The sequence below is a fragment of the Littorina saxatilis genome, linkage group LG13 (genome assembly GCF_037325665.1).
Source record: "Littorina saxatilis isolate snail1 linkage group LG13, US_GU_Lsax_2.0, whole genome shotgun sequence".
NCBI classification, from domain to species: domain Eukaryota; kingdom Metazoa; phylum Mollusca; class Gastropoda; order Littorinimorpha; family Littorinidae; genus Littorina; species Littorina saxatilis.
This window is the reverse complement of record NC_090257.1, coordinates 739,701-762,488: the sequence shown is the minus strand read 5'-3', so window position 1 is coordinate 762,488 and position 22,788 is coordinate 739,701. Positions and strand designations below refer to the sequence as shown.

Genomic DNA, 22,788 nt, shown 5'->3' with positions numbered 1-22,788 from the left:
ACCATTTTCATGAGTCTGTTGTGCATCTAGTTCATCTATACACCATTTTCATGAGTCTGTTGTGCATCTAGTTCATCTATGCACCATTTTCATGAGTCTGTTGTGCATCTAGTTCATCTATGCACCATTTTCATGAGTCTGTTGTGCATCTAGTTCATCTATACACCATTTTCATGAGTCTGTTGTGCATCTAGTTCATCTATACACCATTTTCATGAGTCTGTTGTGCATCTAGTTCATCTATACACCATTTTCATGAGTCTGTTGTGCATCTAGTTCATCTATACACCATTTTCATGAGTCTGTTGTGCATCTAGTTCATCTATACACCATTTTCATGAGTCTGTTGTGCATCTAGTTCATCTATGCACCATTTTCATGAGTCTGTTGTGCATCTAGTTCATCCATGGATCGCAGTTGCAGCGAATGTTCAGTTTTGTCAAATACACACACCATCAACTTATAATATACCATTCTTGTTTTCTTGATTCGAACACACTAGCATCACAGAAACAAAACAAAAAATAAGGGGTAAAATCCAAAGAAAGCGAACGCAACACTTCTGGCGGCCCCGGCACTGACACAGATGCGACGGAAAATTCAAAGTTACTGTACTAAAATAATCTTAACAACAAAAATAAAAATCAGGGTTTAGCCTGGAAGAAAAAGACAATGGGACATTTGTCCCCCTCAACCAAATTCTGATGGGACATTACATAGACGAAGGCAAAACGCACAAAGCAGGCTAGGCGGTCCGAAATGCTGTTGTCGATAGATGCAAAATAGTGCTATTTGGTGCAATATGATGATATGTGACCCTCCACCACGAAATGAGTCGCATGTCACCTTTGCATGATTTTCATATTTTTACATTTTCCTATAGAGTTTTTTATGCTTTATCCAGTGGTGAAACCCGTTTTAGAAAAGAGCGAAAACTGTTTGAGTTATAAGCCTGTGACTAAGGTGACCGTCACACTGTTACCAGACACTCCCCGGACTTTCATTAAGCCTAGCGCAGAACCGCGCGAGGTGACATGCGACTCATTTCGTGGTGGAGAGTCACATATGAGAATTTGCCAGTGTATCAGGTTAGTGTGTGGGTCACAGTGTATCAGGTTAGTGTGTGGGTCACAGTGTATCAGGTTAGTGTGTGGGTTACAGTGTATCAGGTTAGTGTGTGGGTCACAGTGTATCAGGTAAGTGTGTGGGTCACAGTGTATCAGGTTAGTGTGTGGGTCACAGTGTATCAGGTTAGTGTGTGGGTTACAGTGTATCAGGTTAGTGTGTGGGTCACAGTGTATCAGGTAAGTGTGTGGGTCACAGTGTATCAGGTTAGTGTGTGGGTTACAGTGTATCAGGTTAGTGTGTGGGTCACAGTGTATCAGGTTAGTGTGTGGGTCACAGTGTATCAGGTAAGTGTGTGGGTCACAGTGTATCAGGTTAGTGTGTGTGTCACAGTGTGGGTCTGTGCTTTGATCGATATCGCTTCTGTTGACAGTTTCCACAGAGGTAAGCACAGATGATTCGCAGGATTGGTTGAATACTAATGAATTACATTTTAAAAGCCAATCACAGCGCGTTTCACAAACTCGCAAGTTGCTCGAATTTTCGAGCGTTTTTGCTTAGGTCTTTCCGAACACTGCATCCCAGTGAAAAGTGTGCATGGGGTGGCGCAGTGGTACGTAATCTCAGTGCGCCCTTTGACGCACTGAAGGGAATTCCAATGGGACATTTTGAGATGTTATGCGCCAATGGCGCAAGGCGCACTAGTAAATGAAACCCTGAAAATATATCAACAAAAAAGCTACAGTTCTCCAACATAGAACCAAGACTGTGTTCAAACGCAGCAGTTCAAAAGATAACACAGACAACAACAAATAAAACAAGAATGATTCACTTCTGGCGGTCACTGCCACAGAGATTCAACGGAAAATTCAAAGTATCCGTCCAAAAATAATCTAATAATCTAAAAAAAATTAAAACCACAAAAAACACACACAAAACAACAACTACACTTCCGGGGGTTCTGTCACTGCCGCCAGGATTAAAGGAGGCAACATCTGAGAGGTTCTCCTGACACAAGTCTTGGCGGCGTCATAGTAGATATAGCCTTGCGGGCAGTGGGAGTAGACCAACGACCGCTGGTCCAGGCAATAGACGAAGGCCTGGGACGCCTGCCGCCCTGGGCGGATCGTGTGTATCCCGTTGGAAATCCTGCGACAGCTGGGAATTCTGTTGTAGCAGTTCCTACATGTGGAGAACCGCGTTCCCGGGCAATAGGACAAGTACTCGCCTGTGTTTAGAGCAAACCATTTCCAAATGAATATTTTGTACCTTGATTTAAACAAGAGTAATCCATGTATATCCTGCACACACCCAAAAAACTATTAAAAAAAACCTGAAAAAAAACACCAGCGCTTTATGTGCATTGTGGTTGTTTGCTGTACCATTACTTCCAACCCAAAATCAATATAACAATGTGAGCATCCGAACTCAGCATAACGTCTACACTACACACACAGTCCCAAATCAGTATCTATACACATGTAGATAACCTCCATATTTGTCATGGGGACAACAACAATCAGCATACCCACTCAGGAAACCCAACTCAGTATAACCTCTCTTACACACAGACAGCCCCACATCGGTATACTCACACTGGTGTAATGGCTCCTGGCTCCCCGCGCATCCCCCTTTTTTGATGACGTTGACGAAAGACTCGCAGTCCATCGTCTGACGGTTGAAGAGGAATGGGAACCGGCATTCGGACAGATAAGGTCTACCCAGTAGACCGACACGGGAACCGGAACAGTTGTAGTAACGGGCACAGTGATGGGGGTCCGCCACGATAGCTTTGGGGTATTGTTTGCAGAACTGGGCTGGGTCTCTTGACACTCCATTGAGAACTAAAAACAAGAATAATGGATTTGTATTTATTGTGGGAATCTGTATTAAATGAGGCAGCGCGCTACAGATCTAAGAAACAAAGGGAGAAGACATTGCACATGTCGTATATATTTCAAGCGCTTACGTCCCTTTATTTGTCATATCTTAATTGTGACTTTAGTTATTGATACGTTTTGGTTACAGCGAACAACTTTTCGATTCTTGTCTATTTACAGATGCTTGTTTCCTGCATCTCTTATCTATTTATTTATTTAAATTTTTATTTATTTTATTTTTTGTTAAAGGCACAGTGCAGCTCACAGCCTTCGTTTTGCGTTTTTGTTGCAGCTGAGTGCATTTACAGTTCAAAAATCCTCCTATGGTAGTAAAACAAACCCAAAACTACCCAACGACGACATCTGTGAAGCTCGACAGTTTCTTGTTCACGCGAGTGCATAAATTAACCTAGTTATTACGTGGTGTTTGGTCGGAGTTCGATTCAACTGAGTGATTCCGGCCTCCATTTTGTTTTACACAAACTCATGATGACGTCTGACATAGTTTGCTTAGTGACGTGTCTTTTTGTGCATGATGTGGTGATCTACCTGATCTAAATTTAGATCCAAAAATAGGTCAAGACCAGCCGGGTCCGAGTACGAAATTAATTCGTAAAAAAATCGCAGTTCTTGACTCTTTGGGTGCAAGTCAATGAAACTTGGTAGTTCTTCTAACGGATAGCTGCCTGAGGTATGACTAAAAGCCCCAGGGGCTCCGTGCACCTGGATTTGACAAGTTCAGTACCTTTAAAAAATTTATTTTTTTTATTCTTTTTTGTTACAGATGCTTGTTTCCTGCATATCTTATTTAGACACTTTCTATAACGACCACCCACGTGACCAACGAAAAGTGGTCCTTTTAGACAGGTGGTCGTTATGGAAGCTGGATTGTATACAGGTACAAATGTTATAATTGTAGGCTTATACTAGTGATTACTGTGTGTGATACATGAAATGTGATATGAATGCTGTTTTTATATGTTATACTCTTACTTTCTCCCAAGCGCAAGACAAATTCTTCTATGAAAATTGAAGCCAATAAAATTTGAGTTGAGTTGAGTTGAGTTGAGTTGAGTATAGGAAAGAACCTCGTCGGGGTTTCTTTGAGGTGGTCGTAACCGATCAAGAGGTGGTCGTAACTGATCAAGAGGTGGTCGTAACCGATCAAGAGGTGGTCGTAAACGATCAATAGGTGGTCGTAAACCATCAAGAGATGGTCGTAACCGATCAAGAGATGGTCGTAACCGATCAAGAGGTAGTCGTATCCAATCAAGAGGTTGTAACCGATCAAGAGGTGGTGGTGACCGATCCACAGATGGTCGTAACCGATCAAGAGATGGTCGTAACCAATCAAGAGGTGGTCGTAACCGATCAAGAGGTCGTAACCGATCAAGAGGTGGTCGTAACCGATCAAGAGGTGGTCGTAACCGATCAAGAGATGGTCGTAACCGATCAAGAGATGGTCTTAACCGATTAAGAGATGGTCGTAACTGATCAAGAGGTGGTCGTAACTGATCAAGAGGTGGTCATAACCAATCCACAGATGGTCGTAACCGATCAAGAGGTGGTCGTAACCGATCAAGAGGTCGTAACCGATCAAGAGGTCGTAACCGATCAAGAGGTGGTCGTAACCAATCCACAGATGGTCGTAACCGATCAAGAGATGGTCGTAACCGATCAAGAGGTGATCGTAACCGATTAAGAGATGGTCGTAACCAATCAAGAGGTGGTCGTAACCGATCAAGAGGTCGTAATCGATCAGGAGGTGGTCATAACCAATCCACAGATGGTCGTAACCGATCAAGAGGTGGTCGTAACCGATCAAGAGGTCGTAACCGATCAAGAGGTGGTCGTAACCAATCCACAGATGGTCGTAACCGATCAAGAGATGGTCGTAACCGATCAAGAGGTGATCGTAACCGATCAAGAGGTGGTCGTAACCGATCAAGAGGTGGTCGTAACCGATCAAGAGGTGGTGGTAACCGATCAAGAGATGGTCGTAACCGATCAAGAGGTGATCGTAACAGATCAAGAGATGGTCGTAACCGATCAAGAGGTGGTCGCCAGGGCAGGTTCAACTGTAAAAAAGTTAATCAAAAAATAAAAAGATAAAACCAATAAATAAATGGATACAAATAAATGTCTTACTTTGGGGCAGCGTGTGTCCACACTTCTTGGTCAGCGGGTGGAAGAGAGACTTGGTGCATCTGACCACCGCCATGGTGCGTTCCGTGTGGCACTTGACAAACCAAGGACTGTACATCCGGCCAGGGTAGGGCCAGTTCCCGTCTGGTTTCCCCTCGCAGCTCGGGAACCGCTCATCGCAACTTGCGCAACCCGCCTGTGTCTTGTCCCGACACTCGTGAAGTGACGCGTATTCACCTGAAAAAGGGATGCAATGGAATGACCGCGCGACTTTAATGAGAAACTACAACAATTAAACAAACCAAGACGTCTATTCTTGACCCTCTATTCCAAAGCGAAATCTCTGACGTCAACAGTGAAACAAATCTCGAGAAGACGCCATGATGCGAATAATGGCGTCACGACAAAAGTTCTCTCCCTTCTTCTGCGTGTCTCATGTGAAACTGACAAAGAATTCCGAAAACACATTTTGTCTCGGTGACTTCGTCATATCAGCAGTAACAAATGACTGATGAGGTCACCGCTAGGCTGTGCACGTATCGGTATTGTATGTCATTAATGGTGAGCGTGTTGAAGGGATCAATCAATGTTGTTAGTTTGTAGTCGGTGGGGGATCGTTTGAAAGATAACATAATGATAACGTATCAGACTGTGGATTTTTGGTTTTAAAGAAGAAGGGTGAGCACTCTTAGAGTCTTATTACGCGTAAAAGACAGAGATCGGGTTCTTTACATAATCGCTTATGAAAGAAGTTACATTCAAATACCTAGAATCGAAACACCATACATTTGAATCGCCTCTTCTATATTTTGTGTTTGATAAAAACAATGTAAAACATACTACTTGGCTCCGTGTTGTCATACCCAACACAGCCTTTAGCCTCAGAACGTGATCACGGGGAATGTTAATTATATTTTGGCGGGAGATGCGAACTGACAAACAGCATAGAGTTCCGTTTAGCCAGCAACACTATAGGTATTTATAGTCATATGTGGGATAGTTGTGTAAATGTTTTTATCCTACATACGCGAGAGAGATAACAATATCGTTCAAACCACACGTGTGTATATCATGCAAATGAGGTCATGTCAAATAATATTATGACACAGCAAGCCATGTAGTATTCTGTTTTTGACTTGTTGTATCCTCATCTGCGACAAAAAGACAAATCGTTCCTTCAACAGTGCTCTGAGCGGAGCAGCATCTTTAAAAATAATATATAACGATTAACAACAACAACATTTTTTTTTTATTATTTTTTTTTATTTTTTATTTTTTTATAGTTGTTATCTTTTAATTCAGTGTTGTATTAAATGGATAAAGAAATCGTTAATACAGCAAGCTTGCATGAATAATTTGCTGTTGTCCTTTTTTTCAGATCAGGTTCTGTAATACAGTAATTATAATTAATACAAGTACAAATTCATGTTTGCAGTCATACTCATAGTGTGTGAGTGTGTGTGTGTGTGTGTGTGTGTGTGTGTGTGTGTGTGTGTGTGTGTGTGTGTGTGTGTGTGTGTGTGTGTGTGTGTGAAAAGCACTTTGATACTTAAAACATCTGTGTTATTTGATTTTATTACAAAACTGCAGTCAGAATATTAAGCAGACCTATTCCAACAATACATTATGATCAGCAGTAAATGTAATGTCAAATTATGAACAACAATCATGTGAGCAGATATATCTAACAGAAACAAATAGTCTAGCAAAATAATACAACCAAGTACATGTTCGGACATCATCATCCACATCAAAACATTGATTGTAGGAAGAGCACAACTCTGTGTTATTACCATTGCTTCAGTTCTGTTCAGAACTGCCAGTTCAACTTTATCTCTGTGGGTTTTTTTTTCTCTCAGAGTAACATGGGAAAAAAACCTTTAAAAAACTTGCATGCTACAGAGCTGGATTGTTTCTAGTGATCATGCAGCATGATTTATCCGCATAGAAAACATTTGATATCTTACAAGGTGCCTTAGGTTCGTAGCGTGTTCCACACTCCACTTCTCCGAAGCTCAGACACCTGCCTCCCATGAAGAGTTTGGGGTACGGGCATTCCCCCTCCACGGGTGGGGTACCAAGGTTCTTGCACAGGATGTAGCGCGCGCAGTGAAGGGGGTGGGATGACAGAGTATCCGGGTGGTTCATGCAGAAGTGTAGAGTCGTGTCTAAAATGTTCAAGCAACATCAAGCGTGAAAGTCCGTTAAAAAGGTCATCAGAGATACGACAGTTAAAGAATATAAACTTAGAAGAAAAGGGCTAGTGTAATACTCCTGATGTTCTTTTGAAGAATATTTGGGCGGTTAATAAGAACATGTGTCCATGATTCTGTTCGGTTGTTGTTGTTTTTGTTGTTGTTGTTGTTGTTGTTGTTGTTGTTGTTGTTGTTGTTGTTGTTGTTGTTGCTGTCGTTGTTTGTTTGGTTCTTTTTGCTTAGTTGTTGTTTGTTCATTGTTGGTATTGTTTGTGTTCTGCTTGTAAGTATGTCTGTCTGCTTATCTGTAAAAGGCCTTGCCGTTTCCTCTGTAGAGCGAGGATATTATTGCTGAATTGATTTCGCAGATTGGCAATGGTATCACTTGGGGAAATTAATTCGGCAACAAATTGTCACTCTGCACAGAACGCAGACTGCTGAGTTATGGCGCGTGTCCAGGTGGAAGGGTGCTCTCAGCGCGTGTCCAGGTGGAAGGATACTCTCAGCTCGTGAGATAAACTGGAATGGTCCGTGATGGTGATCATGGTGGACAGCGTGAGATAAACTGGAATGGTCCGTGATGGTGATCATGGTGGACAGCGTGAGATAAACTGGAATGGTCCGTGATGGTGATCATGGTGGACAGCGTGAGATAAACTGGAATGGTCCGTGATGGTGATCATGGTTGTTTACACGGGACGGGAAGAAACGTATCTTTAAAATAGTGAGAACAGCGTGAGATAAACTGGAATGGTCCGTGATGGTGATCATGGTGGGTTACACGGGCCGGGAAGAAACGCAGCTTTAAAATAGTGAAAACAGCGTGAGATAAACTGGAAGGGTACGTGATGGTGATCATGGTCGTTTACACGGGCCGGGAAGAAACTATCTTTAAAATAGTGAGAACAGCGTGAGATAAACTGGAATGGTCCGTGATGGTGATCATGGTCGTTTACACGGGCCGGGAAGAAACGTATCTTTAAAATAGTGAGAACAGCGTGAGATAAACTGGAATGGTCCGTGATGGTGATCATGGTCGTTTACACGGGACGGGAAGAAACGTATCTTTAAAATAGTGACAACAGCGTGAGCTAAAAGAACACACCCCCAAAAAAACGACACAGAAACTAAGTTTATGTCTTGTCATACATGTTATGGAGAGCTCTTCCAATAGGTATCAAGTGAGCCCGAAGTCGATTTCGAGAAGTTTTTGTTTATTGAAAAATCAGGGCCAAAGCTTCAAATAAAATACTCACTCATGGTCAGCTCGGCAGTGCAGCGGCGACTTCGAGGGTCCAGATACTGACCACTGGGGCACGTGAATAGCCCATCCACCCGTTGGTAGCGACAACTGATGTAGGATGACGACAGTTGCCTTGGTAACGGCCACGCACCGTCGCGCTTTCCCCAGCAAGTGGGCAAGCGTTCCCTGCAAGGGATGCAACCCGCGCCTGTGTTGCGCATGAAGGGACACTGGTGTGATGCGTAGTGACCTGCACACACACACAAGTATATGATCAGTTTGATTTGATTTAAACAAGAGAAAACAATGGAAAGAGGACTATGCACGGATTACATCGGAGATTGAAACATTGGTGATTCTGCATAGTGCCCCTGTGGCACATCTCCAATGACAGTGGAACACTTCCTGCAGGACTGCCCAACACACCAAAACTTGCGAGCAGAGACCTGGCCTGCTGACACACCGATGAGGGACAAACTCTATGGACCCATGGAGAGCCTCCGGCGTACAGCAGCCTTCATCAGGGCCTCCGGAGTTGCTGTCTGAGCGAACGACGAAGAAGAAGAAGAAGAAACATTTAAGTAGCCTGGGCACCAAGCTCTGGAGACCCGCTGCCGAACTACAGAAGACTGCGTACTTCATGGCAACCACCGACCTGAAGATATGACGGCCATGAATATCGAACGCAGAAGAAGAAGAAAAGGTAACATGTTAGTGAGGACAGTTCATTTTTTTTATTTGTGAAAGCAAACAAACTATACATAGCAGGCCTAGCCATTATTCTTGTTTCTTTAAATCACATGGCTTCCCAGAGACGCGCGCTCTACCTGGCGGGTGCCGAAAGCCCCAAGTGAAAATGATCAGGGAGTACAAGGACCCCCTTAGCGGAACTTTAGACAATTTTAATACCTGACGGATTTGTGTCTGTTTGTGAGACCTTCAAGAGCTCCACATAGCGCGCGTCCCTGCGTCATATACGCACTAGAAGCCGAAAACACGTACTAGAAATATCTGGAGGGGGTCCCTGGACGCACTAGATTTTAAAAGAGCGGGTCCTAGGACGCACTAAATTTCTTTCATTGCGCGTACCGTAGATACCATTTTCAGACTGCAATCGACACTTTGCAGTACACTATACGTGATCACAATGTTTTATAAGTACACTGGGACTTTTCGGCCTTTGGACCCTTGGGACCCTCTAAAATCCTGCAGTGGGGGTCCATGGACCCTCTAAAACACTGCAGTGGTGGTCCATGGACCCTCTAAAATACTGCAGTGGGGGTCCATGGACCCTCTAAAATACTGCAGTGGGGGTCCATGGACCCTCTAAAATACTGCAGTGGGGGTCCATGGACCCTCTAAAATACTGCAGTGGGGGTCCATGGACCCTCTAAAATACTGCAGTGGGGGTCCATGGACCCTCTACAATTTAAAAGTGGGGGTCCCGGGACGCACTATGAGGGTGTCCGTGGGGAGTCCTGCTCAGTACATTTGTGTCGGAACAGATCCGGCAGAAAATGTTCTCGTCCAATGTTCTTGTCCAATGTTCTCGTCCAATATTCTCGCCCAATGTTCTCGTCCAATGTTCTCGCCCAATGTTCTCGTCCAATGTTCTCGCAAAGTGTATGTGTCCATTCTGTAAGGAAACTGGTAAACGATTGCCTCAGTACCGCCGCTACGCATGATAAAGCAAAATGAGTGAGTTCCGGGCCCCGTTCTTTTCAAGGTTGGTGCGTGGGGCGTCTAGGGACAGCCTTCAACAATTTCTGGTCCGTTTTTCTTGCGACTTGTAGTAGGTACAGGACGCAGGGAGGAACAGTTTTGGGGGTCTTAAATCATGAAGGAAAAGCCCAGCACATGGTCCACTGCTTAACGTGGTGTGGTGGTTTGCGTGTCTCGGTGACCCTAAGAGCTATGCCAGCGGGAGTGTAAACTCCTGGCAGGGCTACCCAAGCTGGACAGGTCGAAAGGTAAAGGCCAGACTAATATGGACCAACCTTGTGCTCATAGGGCAGGTCCTTGGGCCATGAGCTAAGGGTGAAGTAACCCTGACAGAAACCTCGAGTGCTGAAGACGTATGTGTTGGGCCGCACGGCGCACTCCAACAAACCACAACACTACGCATCAACTGCCATTATGACACTTGGAAGAAACGGCGATCGAAAAGAAGAAGATGAAGGAAAAACGTAACGTAAGACTTACATGCTTGTCCGGGAGGCCAGCGACCTCTGCATCTAACGAGATGACGTGGCACGCAGAGACCGGTCGTCACGTCAAACAACTGACCAATGGGACACTCCGAAACATAGGGACCAAGCACACTCCTGGGATTGGAGCAGTTGTAGTACTGAGCGCAGTTGTCCCACTTGGGAACGATGAATCCTGGGTCTTCGATACAGGTCTGGTTCACATCTGGAACAGACATTTGGGTATCTTTGATTCCATAACTGATGTCCATTTTAAATTCAGGACGCCTGGCACAAGCATTCTAATAAATGACAATTGCTGTCTCTGTTGACTCTGAGGCTCATTAAGAATCTACAAAGAAAGTAAAAATCACATTGTTAAATCAAGAAATTGATGAAAACCTGGTTCATCCTGTATTAACAGATGCTGAAAGTAAACAATTGGAAGGTAGACTGACTAACTGTGAGTTACTCAAAGCTGTGAAACAATTAAACAAGTCGCGTAAGGCGAAAATACAACATTTAGTCAAGTAGCTGTCGAACTCACAGAATGAAACTGAACGCAATGCCATTTTTCAGCAAGACCGTATACTCGTAGCATCGTCAGTCCACCGCTCATGGCAAAGGCAGTGAAATTGACAAGAAGAGCGGGGTAGTAGTTGCGCTAAGAAGGATAGCACGCTTTTCTGTACCTCTCTTTGTTTTAACTTTCTGAGCGTGTTTTTAATCCAAACATATCATATCTATATGTTTTTGGAATCAGGAACCGACAAGGAATAAGATGAAAGTGTTTTTAAATTGATTTCGACAATTTAATTTTGATAATAATTTTTATATATTTAATTTTCAGAGCTTGTTTTTAATCCAAATATAACATATTTATATGTTTTTGGAATCAGAAAATGATGCAGAATAAGATGAACGTAAATTTGGATCGTTTTATATTTTTTTTATTTTATTTTTTTACAATTTTCAGGTTTTTAATGACCAAAGTCATTAATTAATTTTTAAGCCACCAAAAGTGACCAAGCTGAAATGCAATACCGAAGTCCGGGCTTCGTCGAAGATTACTTGACCAAAATTTCAACCAATTTGGTTGAAAAATGAGGGCATGACAGTGCCGCCTCAACTTTCACGAAAAGCCGGATATGACGTCATCAAAGACATTTATCAAAAAAATGAAAAAAACGTTCGGGGATTTCATACCCAGGAACTCTCATGTCAAATTTCATAAAGATCGGTCCAGTAGTTTAGTCTGAATCGCTCTACACACACACACACACACACACACAGACAGACACACACGCGCACATACACCACGACCCTCGTCTCGATTCCCCCTCTACGTTAAAACATTTAGTCAAAACTTGACTAAAAACTTGACTAAATGTAAAAATGACAAAAGCCCAGGATCAGACGGGTATACTGCAGACTTTTTTTAAAAGTTTTTTTATTTGGATTTAGGAAAATTTATGTTGTGGTCTAAACATTTTGGATTTGAGAAAGGAGAAATGTCTGTGACTCAGAGACAGGGAGTCATAGTATGTATTCCAAAGGAATGAAAAAATAAAACACGTTTGAAAAATTGGAGACCAATTACTCTTTTTAAATACAGTTTATAAGATTGCATCAACGTGCATTGCAGAATGGTTTTGCCAAATTTGATTCATGATGAACAAAATGGTTTTTTGAAAGGAAGATATATTGGTGAAAACATCACATTAATATATGATACTTTGTTTTACTCAAATACACATAATATACCTGGCCTACTTTTGATGGTTGATTTTGAAAAGGCTTTCGACAGTGTCGCCTGGTCATTTATTGAAAAATCTCTGAGCAAATTCAATTTTTAAACGATGGATTTTTACTCTTTATTGCAAAATTAAGTCTTGTGTTTCAGTTATTTGTCGGGATTCAGCTTGGTTTAATGTAAGTCGAGGCACCCGGCAAGGGGATCCGCTGTGACCTTATTTATTTTTAATTTGTTGCAAAATATTGTCTCTTATGGTACGCCAAAACAGAAAGATTTGTGGTATGAATATTTTTGGCGAAAATATTTTATTGTCACAATTCGCCGATGGTACCAGTCTGTTTCTTGATGGTACAGAGCAATCATTTTGCGAAAGTATAAAAGTGTTACAATATTTTGCGTCATTGTCAGGTCTGAGAATGAATTATGATAAAACAATTGTAGTCTGGTAAGGACCACTTAAGTTTACCAAAAGAAGATTTTTGCCTAATATGAATTTTACCTGGAACCCGGATAACTTTAAAGCACTAGGTCTTATTTTTTCAGTGAATGTATCCGATGTGGTCTTTCTTATTTATATAAATAAGTTAAAGGAAATTTAAAAACTTTTGAATTCATGGACCAGAAGGAACCTGACACCATTTGGTAAAATAACAGTCCTAAAAACTTTGGCCATTTCCAAATTGACACATTTGTTCACGAATCTACCTGATCCAGATGAAGAGTTTATGATATAGTTAAATAAGATTTTTTTCAAATTTCTTTGGGATGGAAAAAGATATCAAATTAAAAGAATAACGGTCACCCAACCTTATGAAGATGGAGGATTAAAGATGGTTGACGTGAAATGTTTTCTCTTATCTCTGAAAATTGTTTGGTTAAAAAGGGTTGCTGGTCTTACTGGATTAATATCAAGATTATTGTTTAAAGCATGTCCAGTTGTTATTACAATTAATATGAGAGGAGGAGAATTTGTAAATGTTTTGATGCAGAAAATGGATAACCCGTTTTGGACCGATGTATTTAAACATTATAAGAAATGTGACCACAACCTTCAACGATTTTGTATCAGAATGTTTACATTATAATGTTAATATTCGCAGAGATAAAAAGAAATTGTACATTACAAATTGGATTGACAATGGAATTGTGCAGATTGGTCATATTTTGGGACAAAATGGATATTTATTCTATAATGCGTTCAAAATTAAATATCCGAATGTGCGAGTAGATTTTGTATTGTATGAAGGTGTAATCCAGGCTGTTAAAAAATGTCAGAAAAACATCGGTTTAGGATTTGATAATCATTATATTATGACAGAGCCCATTTTGTGGAAATGTATTTGTCAAGATAAGACACAATTCAGGGGTCGACACTAACTTATTTGGCCTGGGGCCACACTGGCACCAGAGATGGAAATTGCTGGGGCGGAAAACAAAAATCTGGGGCCCACTCGCAGTATTCACGTGCGGCAATGCATTGTCTGTTTTTCTTCATCGTACTGAAGCCAGGGAAATTCTTTCAACCATTTGACATTGAAATTACGACAGCGCTTCGCGCTTTTGGCTGCATCGGTCTCCTTTTTATATTTAGTCAAGTTTTGACTAAATATTTTAACATCGAGGGGGAATCGAAACGAGGGTCGTGGTGTATGTGTGTGTGTATGTGTGTGTGTATGTGTGTGTGTGTGTGTGTGTGTGTGTGTGTGTGTGTGTGCGTGCGTGCGTGTAGAGCGATTCAGACCAAACTACTGGACCGATCTTTATGAAATTTGACATGAGAGTTCCTGGGATTGATATCCCCATACGTTTTTTTCATTTTTTTGATAAATGTCTTTGATGACGTCATATCCGCCTTTTCGTGAAAGTTGAGGCGGCACTGTCACGCCCTCATTTTTCAACCAAATTGGTTGAAATTTTGGTCAAGTAATCTTCGACGAAGCCCGGACTTCGGTATTGCATTTCAGCTTGGTGGCTTAAAAATTAATTAATGACTTTGGTCATTAAAAATCTGAAAATTGTAAAAAAAAATAAAAATTTATAAAACGATCCAAATTTACGTTTATCTTATTCTCCATCATTTGCTGATTCCAAAAACATATAAATATGTTATATTCGGATTAAAAACAAGCTCTGAAAATTAAATATATAAAAATTATTATCAAAAATAAATTGTCCAAATCAATTTAAAAACACTTTCATCTTATTCCTTGTCGGTTCCTGATTCCAAAAACATATAGATATGATATGTTTGGATTAAAAACACGCTCAGAAAGTTAAAACAAAGAGAGGTACTGAAAAGCGTGCTATCCTTCTTAGCGCAACTACTACCCCGCTCTTCTTGTCAATTTCACTGCCTTTGCCATGAGCGGTGGACTGACGATGCTACGAGTATACGGTCTTGCTGAAAAATGGCATTGCGTTCAGTTTCATTCTGTGAGTTCGACAGCTACTTGACTAAATATTGCATTTTCGCCTTACGCGACTTGCTTTGTTTCTCTCCACCCTGTTCTTCATCTTGAATCTTCATTTCCATGTCTTTTTACACGAGGGATGTGTCGCCACATTTTGCGTTTGGCATTTGAAGACGATACTTATCTCTCACGCTAAAGAGCGCAATCTGGGAGTTATTTCCCTTGCGGCATTGTCTTTCGACGATTTCAATGTTTTCTTTTCTTGACTGCCGCATTGATCGTAACGCAAATTTCAGTGACGACTTTGACTGGCGATTTTTAGTGATTGGCTCTGGCATTAGAATTTTCGGTTTTTCATTGTTGGAATTTATCCTGGGGCGGAGTGGGCCCCAAGCTTCAGCAATGTTTGGGGCGGAACACATGACTCTGGGGCGTTCCGCCCCCCGCCCCCGCTAGTGTCGAACCCTGCAATTTATTTACCAACAATTGATTGAACATATTACTGTCCCAAAATGTATTGAACAATGGTCTGAATCTTTAAACTGTTTGTTAAATAAGAAGGTTATTTGTCAACATGTTTTAAAAACAACAAAGGATACCTGAGATGGTTCCAGTACCGATTATTGTACAGAATGTAGCCGACAGAACGGTTTCTATTTTTGCGAAAAATTGTGGATACCTCATTGTGTAAATTTTCGGTAGAAATGAAGAAATCCTGATACATATTTTTGGGAGTGTGGTGAAGTGCAGACTTTTTGAATAGAACTGCACCCAATGTGACAATATAAAGCTTTCCAAAGAACTGGTCCTATTTGGAGTGGCGAACAATGGAGTCACCGATAACGTTTTTGATGTGTTAGTAATGTATGCCAAATAACAACATCTATATTTCCAAAATGAATAAAAAGATCCCTCATTTTCAGACATTTAGTAGAAATTCTAAGCAAATATTTATTTGTGAAAAGTACTACGCAGCTATGAATAATACGCTAGATAAATGTTAGAAGGATTGGCGCTTAATATAATTGTATATATGCTTGTGTTGATGTGACACTTAGGTTCTTTTTCCTTGACATATTCTTGATACTGCGACCACCAAGCCATGATCACCCCCTCCCCCCTCCTGTGTGCTGTAATTGTCACGTATATTCTGCTTTATGATTGTGCCCCTTTGTCTATGACTTGTGATGTCCTGTAATGTAAAGCCTATACCATGTAAAAAAAAAAAAATAAAAAAAAAAATATGACATTGTTTCGACCGTAAAGTCAGGTTCATCGGTGGTATAGGCAAAACAACAACTGTGAACCTATGTTCACAGAAAATGGGTATTCCTTTTCACCCAAATGCTTTCCACGTTCCTAACGATGTATTCTTCTTCTTTGTTCGACAGGTTATGCAAACCAGTCGTAATATGCAAGCCACAAGAAGACAGAATTGTCTGCCCTTCCCTTGAAAAGCACGTACAGTATAGCAATTAACACTTACGCGAAATGTGAGGGTAAGGTGGATGAGGAGTCGTCGTCGTTTTCGTCGTCGTAGTTGTCATCGGTGTTGTCGTTGTTGTTGTAGGAGTTGTGGTTGTTGTAGTAGTGGGGGTGGTGGTGGTGGTGGTGATGATGGTAGTGGTGGTGGTGGGAGTGGTGGTGGTAGGTGGTGTAGTTGTGGTGGTGGTCGGTGTAGTTGTGGTGGTGGTCGGTGTAGTTGTGGTGGTGGTCGGTGTAGTTGTTGTGGTGGTCGGTGTAGTTGTGGTGGTGGTCGGTGTAGTTGTTGTGGTGGTTGGTGCAGTTGTTGTTGTCGTTGCTGTTGTCGTCGTCGTTGGTGGTTTTGCTGTTGTCGTGGTAGCTTCAGTGGTGGTGGTGGTGGTGGAGGTGACGATGTCCATGGACACGGCTGTGGAAGAAATGTGTTTTAAACAAATAACGATTTTATCAATCGCAAAAAAGAATATAAATGTATTTAAAAAACAAGTCGCGTAAGGCGAAAATACAATATTTAGTCAAGTAGCTGTCGAACTCACAGAATGAAACTGAACGCAATGCCATTTTACTCGTAGCATCGTCAGGCCACCGCTCATGGCAAAGGCAGTGAAATTGACAAGAAGAGCGGGGTAGTAGTTGCGCTAAGTCAGAAGGATAGCACGCTTTTCTGTACCTCTCTTTGTTTTAACTTTCTGAGCGTGTTTTTAATCCAAACATATCATATCTATATGTTTTTGGAATCAGGAACCGACAAGGAATAAGATGAAAGTGTTTTTAAATTGATCTGGACAATTTAATTTTGATAATAATTTTTATATCTTTAATTTTCAGAGCTTGTTTTTAATCCAAATATAACATATTTATATGTTTTTGGAATCAGCAAATGATGGAGAATAAGATAAACGTAAATTTGGATCGTTTTATAAATTTTTATTTTTTTTTACAATTTTCCGATTTTTAATGACCAAAGTCATTAATTAATTTTTAAGCCACCAAGCTGAAATGCAATACCGAACCCCGGGCTTCGTCGAAGATTACTTGACCAAAATTTGAACCAATTTGGTTGAAAAATGAGGGCGTGACAGTGCCGCCTCAACTTTCACGAAAAGCCGGATATGACGTCATCAAAGACATTTATCAAAAAAATGAAAAAAACGTTCGGGGATTTCATACCCAGGAACTCTCATGTCAAATTTCATAAAGATCGGTCCAGTAGTTTGGTCTGAATCGCTCTACACACACACACAGACACACACACACACACACACACACACACACACACACACACATACACCACGACCCTCGTCTCGATTCCCCCCTCTACGTTAAAATATTTAGTCAAAACTTGACTAAATATAAAAAAGATAAAGAATTTCATAACTGTATCATGCATTCTGCTCGTCCCTTACAACAAACATACAAGTGTGGCTGTCTGAGTTGTTTCCCTTACGACAAACATACAAGTGTGGCTGTCTGAGTTGTTTCCCTTATAACAAACATACAATTGTGGCTGTCTGAGTTGTTTCCCTCACAACAAACATACAAGTGTGGCTGTCTGAGTTGTTTCCCTTACAACAAACATACAAGTGTGGCTGTCTGAGCTGTTTCCCTTATAACGAACATACAAGTGTGGCTGTCTGAGTTGTTTCCCTTACAACAAACATACAAGTGTGGCTGTCTGAGTTGTTTCCCTTATAACGAACATACAAGTGTGGCTGTCTGAGTTGTTTCCCTTATAACAAACATACAAGTGTGGCTGTCTGAGTTGTTTCCCTTATAACAAACATACAAGTGTGGCTGTCTGAGTTGTTTCCCTTATAACAAACATACAAGTGTGGCTGTCTGAGTTGTTTCCCTTACAACAAACATACAAGTGTGGCTGTCTGAGTTGTTTCCCTTATAACAAACATACAAGTGTGGCTGTCTGAGTTGTTTCCCTTACAACAAACATACAAGTGTGGCTGTCTGAATTGTTTCCCTTATAACAAACATACAAGTGTGGCTGTCTGAGTTGTTTCCCTTACAACAAACATACAAGTGTGGCTGTCTGAGTTGTTTACCTTACAACAAACATACAAGTGTGGCTGTCTGAGTTGTGTCCCTTACAACAAACATACAAGTGTGGCTGTCTGAGTTGTGTCCCTTACAACAAACATACAAGTGTGGCTGTCTGAGTTGTTTCCCTTACAACAAACATACAAGTGTGGCTGTCTGAGTTGTTTCCCTTACAACAAACATACAAGTGTGGCTGTCTGAGTTGTTTCCCTTACAACAAACATACAAGTGTGGCTGCGTCGTGCATGATGGTTTGTTACTCGTCGGCTTAATTCTTTTCCTTACTTAAAAGTCAAAAAACAAGAAAGGTAGGTTGTTGGAACGTTTGTTATTGACAAAACAATACATTCACAAATATATCGACCCAACTGCACAGACAAACAATTAATAACGAACACTTATTTGGATGATTTTTTCTTCCGCCTGCCACGAAGCCGCAAGCGAATGAATGATTATATGGGTGTTTTTGGCTCACGTAAGTGTAGCCTATGCGATGCTAACTTTTGTCTGTCTGTGCGTGCGTGCGTGCGTGCGTGCGTGTGTGCGTGAGTGCGTGCGTGCGTATGTATGTATGTCTGTGGTAGAAACTTTAACATTTGACTGAACACCGAAATACTAATTTTACCTGGTTATTAATTAAGCAACAGCTTCAAAGTATTGAAGCAATGATTAACATTTCGTCGGCACGTATGTAGTTACAGTGTGTATTCAAAGAAAACGGGTGGTGGGTTTTTTTTTGGGGGGGGGGGGGGGGGGGGTAAAAAAACTGACTGGTTTGTGTCGTGTGTGGTATGTAGACCAGGTCAGGGGTCAAGGTTAGGTCAGATCGCGTGAAGGATTGTGGTATAGTTATCACCGAGCTGCAGTTCGCCGATTCGGAGAAGACGACTCATGATTTCACATTGTTCGGTTTCGTAGCTCCAGAAAAATAGATAAAGAAGATACCAAAGGAGATTTCCTACAGGTTAATATGCACAGAGTGTTTCCAGTGTCTGCGCGAGGAAACGCTGTCGAAAGCGTAGTGTCGAGCTGGCCATCTGGCAGTCGTGTCCCCGTAAGTAGGCTACAGACAGACAGATCTAGATCTAGTGTCTCGCACTCTTGCACCGTGTCACCTATGCATACTGTGTGTGTGTATGTGTGACGGAGTGATTGAGTTTGTGTTACTGTTTGTCGATTTCTTACGTGAGCCTTGAAGGCTTCGCCTCTTGTTTTTTTTATCTTTTACTTCAAATGTTTTTGTTTTCAGCGTTTATTCTCTCCCCCCCCCCCTCCCCCCCTCCCCCCCCCCCTTATCTTACCATTTACCTTGCATCGGTCCCGGAGAGCCATATAGGGACGATAAAAAATAACCAACCAACTGATCAACCAACCAACAAACCAACCGACCAACCAACCGACCCTTTATCTTGTCTTCGGTCTAATCAATTCTATGTTTCTCTCATTGGAATTCTTTACTTGAACCTGATATTAAGTTGTCCAAGTCAACTTCGCAAGGTCTGCTGCACGAACCTTGGGCACTGAATGTGAGGACTTTACAAAGGGCAATCAATGTTGGTGCAGTCATCGCGAGGTCAACTTCGAGCTCAATTAAAGGCACAGTAAGCCTCCAGTAAACCATCACAGAGCTCCCCGAGCGTATACATACAGTACAAGCATACTTCCATTTAAACGCTCACCGAACGGGAACATCCTGGCTGCTTTCTGTCGAGCGTGAGAAATTTTCAAATAATTTATTTTCGTGGACTTGGCCCTTTACAACAATGGCGCCTCGTTTTGGTGCTGGACGTCTGTTATGAATATCCCGGAAATCACGCCCGGACAGTAAGCCTCTCGTAAACCATCACAGATACTGTCAGGCTTTTACACACAGTACAAACACCCTTCCATTTGAACGCTCACCAAACGGGAACATCCTAGGTGCCCTACGTAAAGAGCGAGCAATTGTTAAAGAATTAATTTTGCAGATTGTCTCGAACACTTTTTGGACCCATCCTGAACTCAGGTCAAAAATGAGTTACTTCCCTTAAACTGGCGATAGCCGTGGATCGATGATAATCAGAAAGTTTTTGGACCGTGGTGCGTTTTTGCGCTAGACTTAACTTTTAAAATCTAAATAATAAATTGACAGCGTGTTTTCATCAAGACAAGATCAGTGCAATTCGAAGTTGTGAAAGTTTGAAAAAAGAAAAGCCCGGAAGCAGGGTCACGCAAGGGTCGTAGCAGACGACGGTTTATCCGGCATATCGCCGTTCCTCTCAACAGTCAAAAGCCATCGCTAGAGAGTTCTTGTGAACCACAGCCGTTTGTTTCGTGCATAAAAACGTGCTATTGTAGATAAGCTGACATCGAGTCGCATTCAAATGACTAACTGACGACTACATTGTGAAAAAGGGAAACTGGATCACACGGGTTCACGATGGCTCAGGGGTAAGATAAACCACGCAAAATTAAATTCTTTGAAAATTGTTCGCTCTTTACGGAGGGCACCTAGGATGTTCTCAATCGGTGAGTGTTTAAATGAAAGGGTGTTTGTACTGTGTGTAAAAGCCTGACCGTATCTGTGATGGTTTACGGGAGGCTTACTGTGCCTTTAAGGAAGGCCTATACTTCAGAAGCTTAATTCACGATTTTGAAGAATATGCTGAAAGTGTGACAACGCAATCTCACGAGTGGTTGAAGTGGTCGTCATGACAACAGAGTCGTTGCATCGTTTCTCGTCCCTGTCGAAGGTGGACAGACATCGTCCGAGGATCATCCTGTTGTCGATGCAGCGATAATACAGCTGGTCGTCAAAAATGAAACCGTTGAGGACGCCATTACGTCCGATGCATGTCGGGAAGGCCGTGGGACAGTAGGGGCAGGGCGAGACAGGGCAGAATGTGAAACTGTCACCTGAAACAAAAGCAGATTATTAAAAATCAAAATCAAAATAATATTAAGTTTGTGGATGAAAATAAAAATAAATTACTGCGTCTATCAAAAACCAGACTGAAAAACCGGATTGACATTATTTTCAGCAACAAATCCACAGAATCTTTGCTTCGTAAATGTTTGTGTGTAACTTTTCTGGAAGAAGTTGCTTGAGATTCACGCACCATAAATACTTCTATCTTTTAACTACTACTACTACTACTACTACTACTACTACTACTACTACTACTACTACTACTACTACTACTACTACTACTAATTGTCAGTAAGTACTGGTGTCAAGTCAAGTCAAGTCAAGTCAAGTATTTTATTGTTTTGGGCCCAGATGTGAACCAGTTGATTGGCTAATGGCGATGCGCTAAAACTGTAGAGTGCGCTAACTTTTCCACAGAGCGTATTCTTCCGCCCTTTGCCTAAGCGAGACTGTACTCTCATCCTCAGAATTAATTAATGACATGTAGCTTATATTCTCCACAATACCAAATGACCATACATTTCCTGCTTCTCAATTAAAGCAGAAGTGGGTTTTTTTCTGACAGATTGCATGTGCCTGTGCCACAGTTGCCACTGATCTAAAAATAGAACCTGCTGTGTCTAATTTTTCAGTTTCGACTTGCGAAGATTCTTCTCATAATTATGCCGTGTTAGTGGCATGTAGCTTATTATCCACATTACCAAATGATGAGTTAGTATACAATTCCAAGCAGCCAACAAAAAACACAAGTGTTATTCCGATAACGTACCAGCTAGATCAGCATTTGGAAGTCGACTGACTCGACTGTGTCATACGTAGCAGACTACACTGAAATACGACTGCATCAGTTCAGTAAATGAATGGTTTCCGAATTATTATTTCAAGGCAAGAACAATCGGAATCGAAAACGTGTAGGGTTTAGAACGTTCTTACCATATATAAGACTTATTACCAGCCTGCCTCATGCGTGCGGGACTCAGTGCAACGTGACGAGCAATTTTTGCTTTTGAAATGAGACTGCAGTGGTTCGATTGCCATAGCCTAGCAGACGACATAAACCCCCCTCAGCAAATTAACATGTTGGGCAAATGTGAACAATAAAACGATGGGGATATAATACGTGTAGGGTTCAGAGCATTCTTACCGTTCATATTTAGTACCAGACTCCCCGATGAGTGAAGATACCACACGAGAAACATGCCACATTTATTTTGAAAATATGCTAACCGTCGACCTTGGTGTTTAGCCAATTCAAGGGGAGTCACTCGGCACAGTCAATCCGTCGAAATTCGACTGGAGGTTTCGAATCGCAAATAACTAAGAACACAGTCCTTTCTCCGAGTTCAAATGAGGTCTCTCTGAAAGATCATCACTGTTTAGCTTAACGCTACACTGGAATTTACCAACAGAAATTAAAACAAGAGTTTGCGTGTGACGAAAGCACGACACACTTGAGACAGCCCAC

At 41.6% G+C, this 22,788-nt stretch overlaps 1 protein-coding gene across 1 annotated transcript in view; it reads right to left on the bottom strand.

Annotated features, from left to right (window-relative positions):
- Nucleotides 1-325: 325 nt before the first annotated feature.
- The window catches only part of LOC138946152 (uncharacterized), a 34,960-nt gene continuing 12,497 nt past the window's right edge, over nt 326-22,788 (bottom strand). The window contains exons 8-15 of the mRNA XM_070317662.1: nt 21,086-21,310; nt 16,368-16,772; nt 10,731-10,940; nt 8,542-8,778; nt 7,058-7,258; nt 5,094-5,327; nt 2,661-2,909; nt 326-2,293 (exon numbers count right to left, since the gene is read on the bottom strand). Coding sequence (XP_070173763.1) covers nt 2,010-2,293; nt 2,661-2,909; nt 5,094-5,327; nt 7,058-7,258; nt 8,542-8,778; nt 10,731-10,940; nt 16,368-16,772; nt 21,086-21,310 — 2,045 coding nt within the window. The 3' untranslated portion in view covers nt 326-2,009. The remainder of the gene's footprint in view (nt 2,294-2,660; nt 2,910-5,093; nt 5,328-7,057; nt 7,259-8,541; nt 8,779-10,730; nt 10,941-16,367; nt 16,773-21,085; nt 21,311-22,788) is intronic.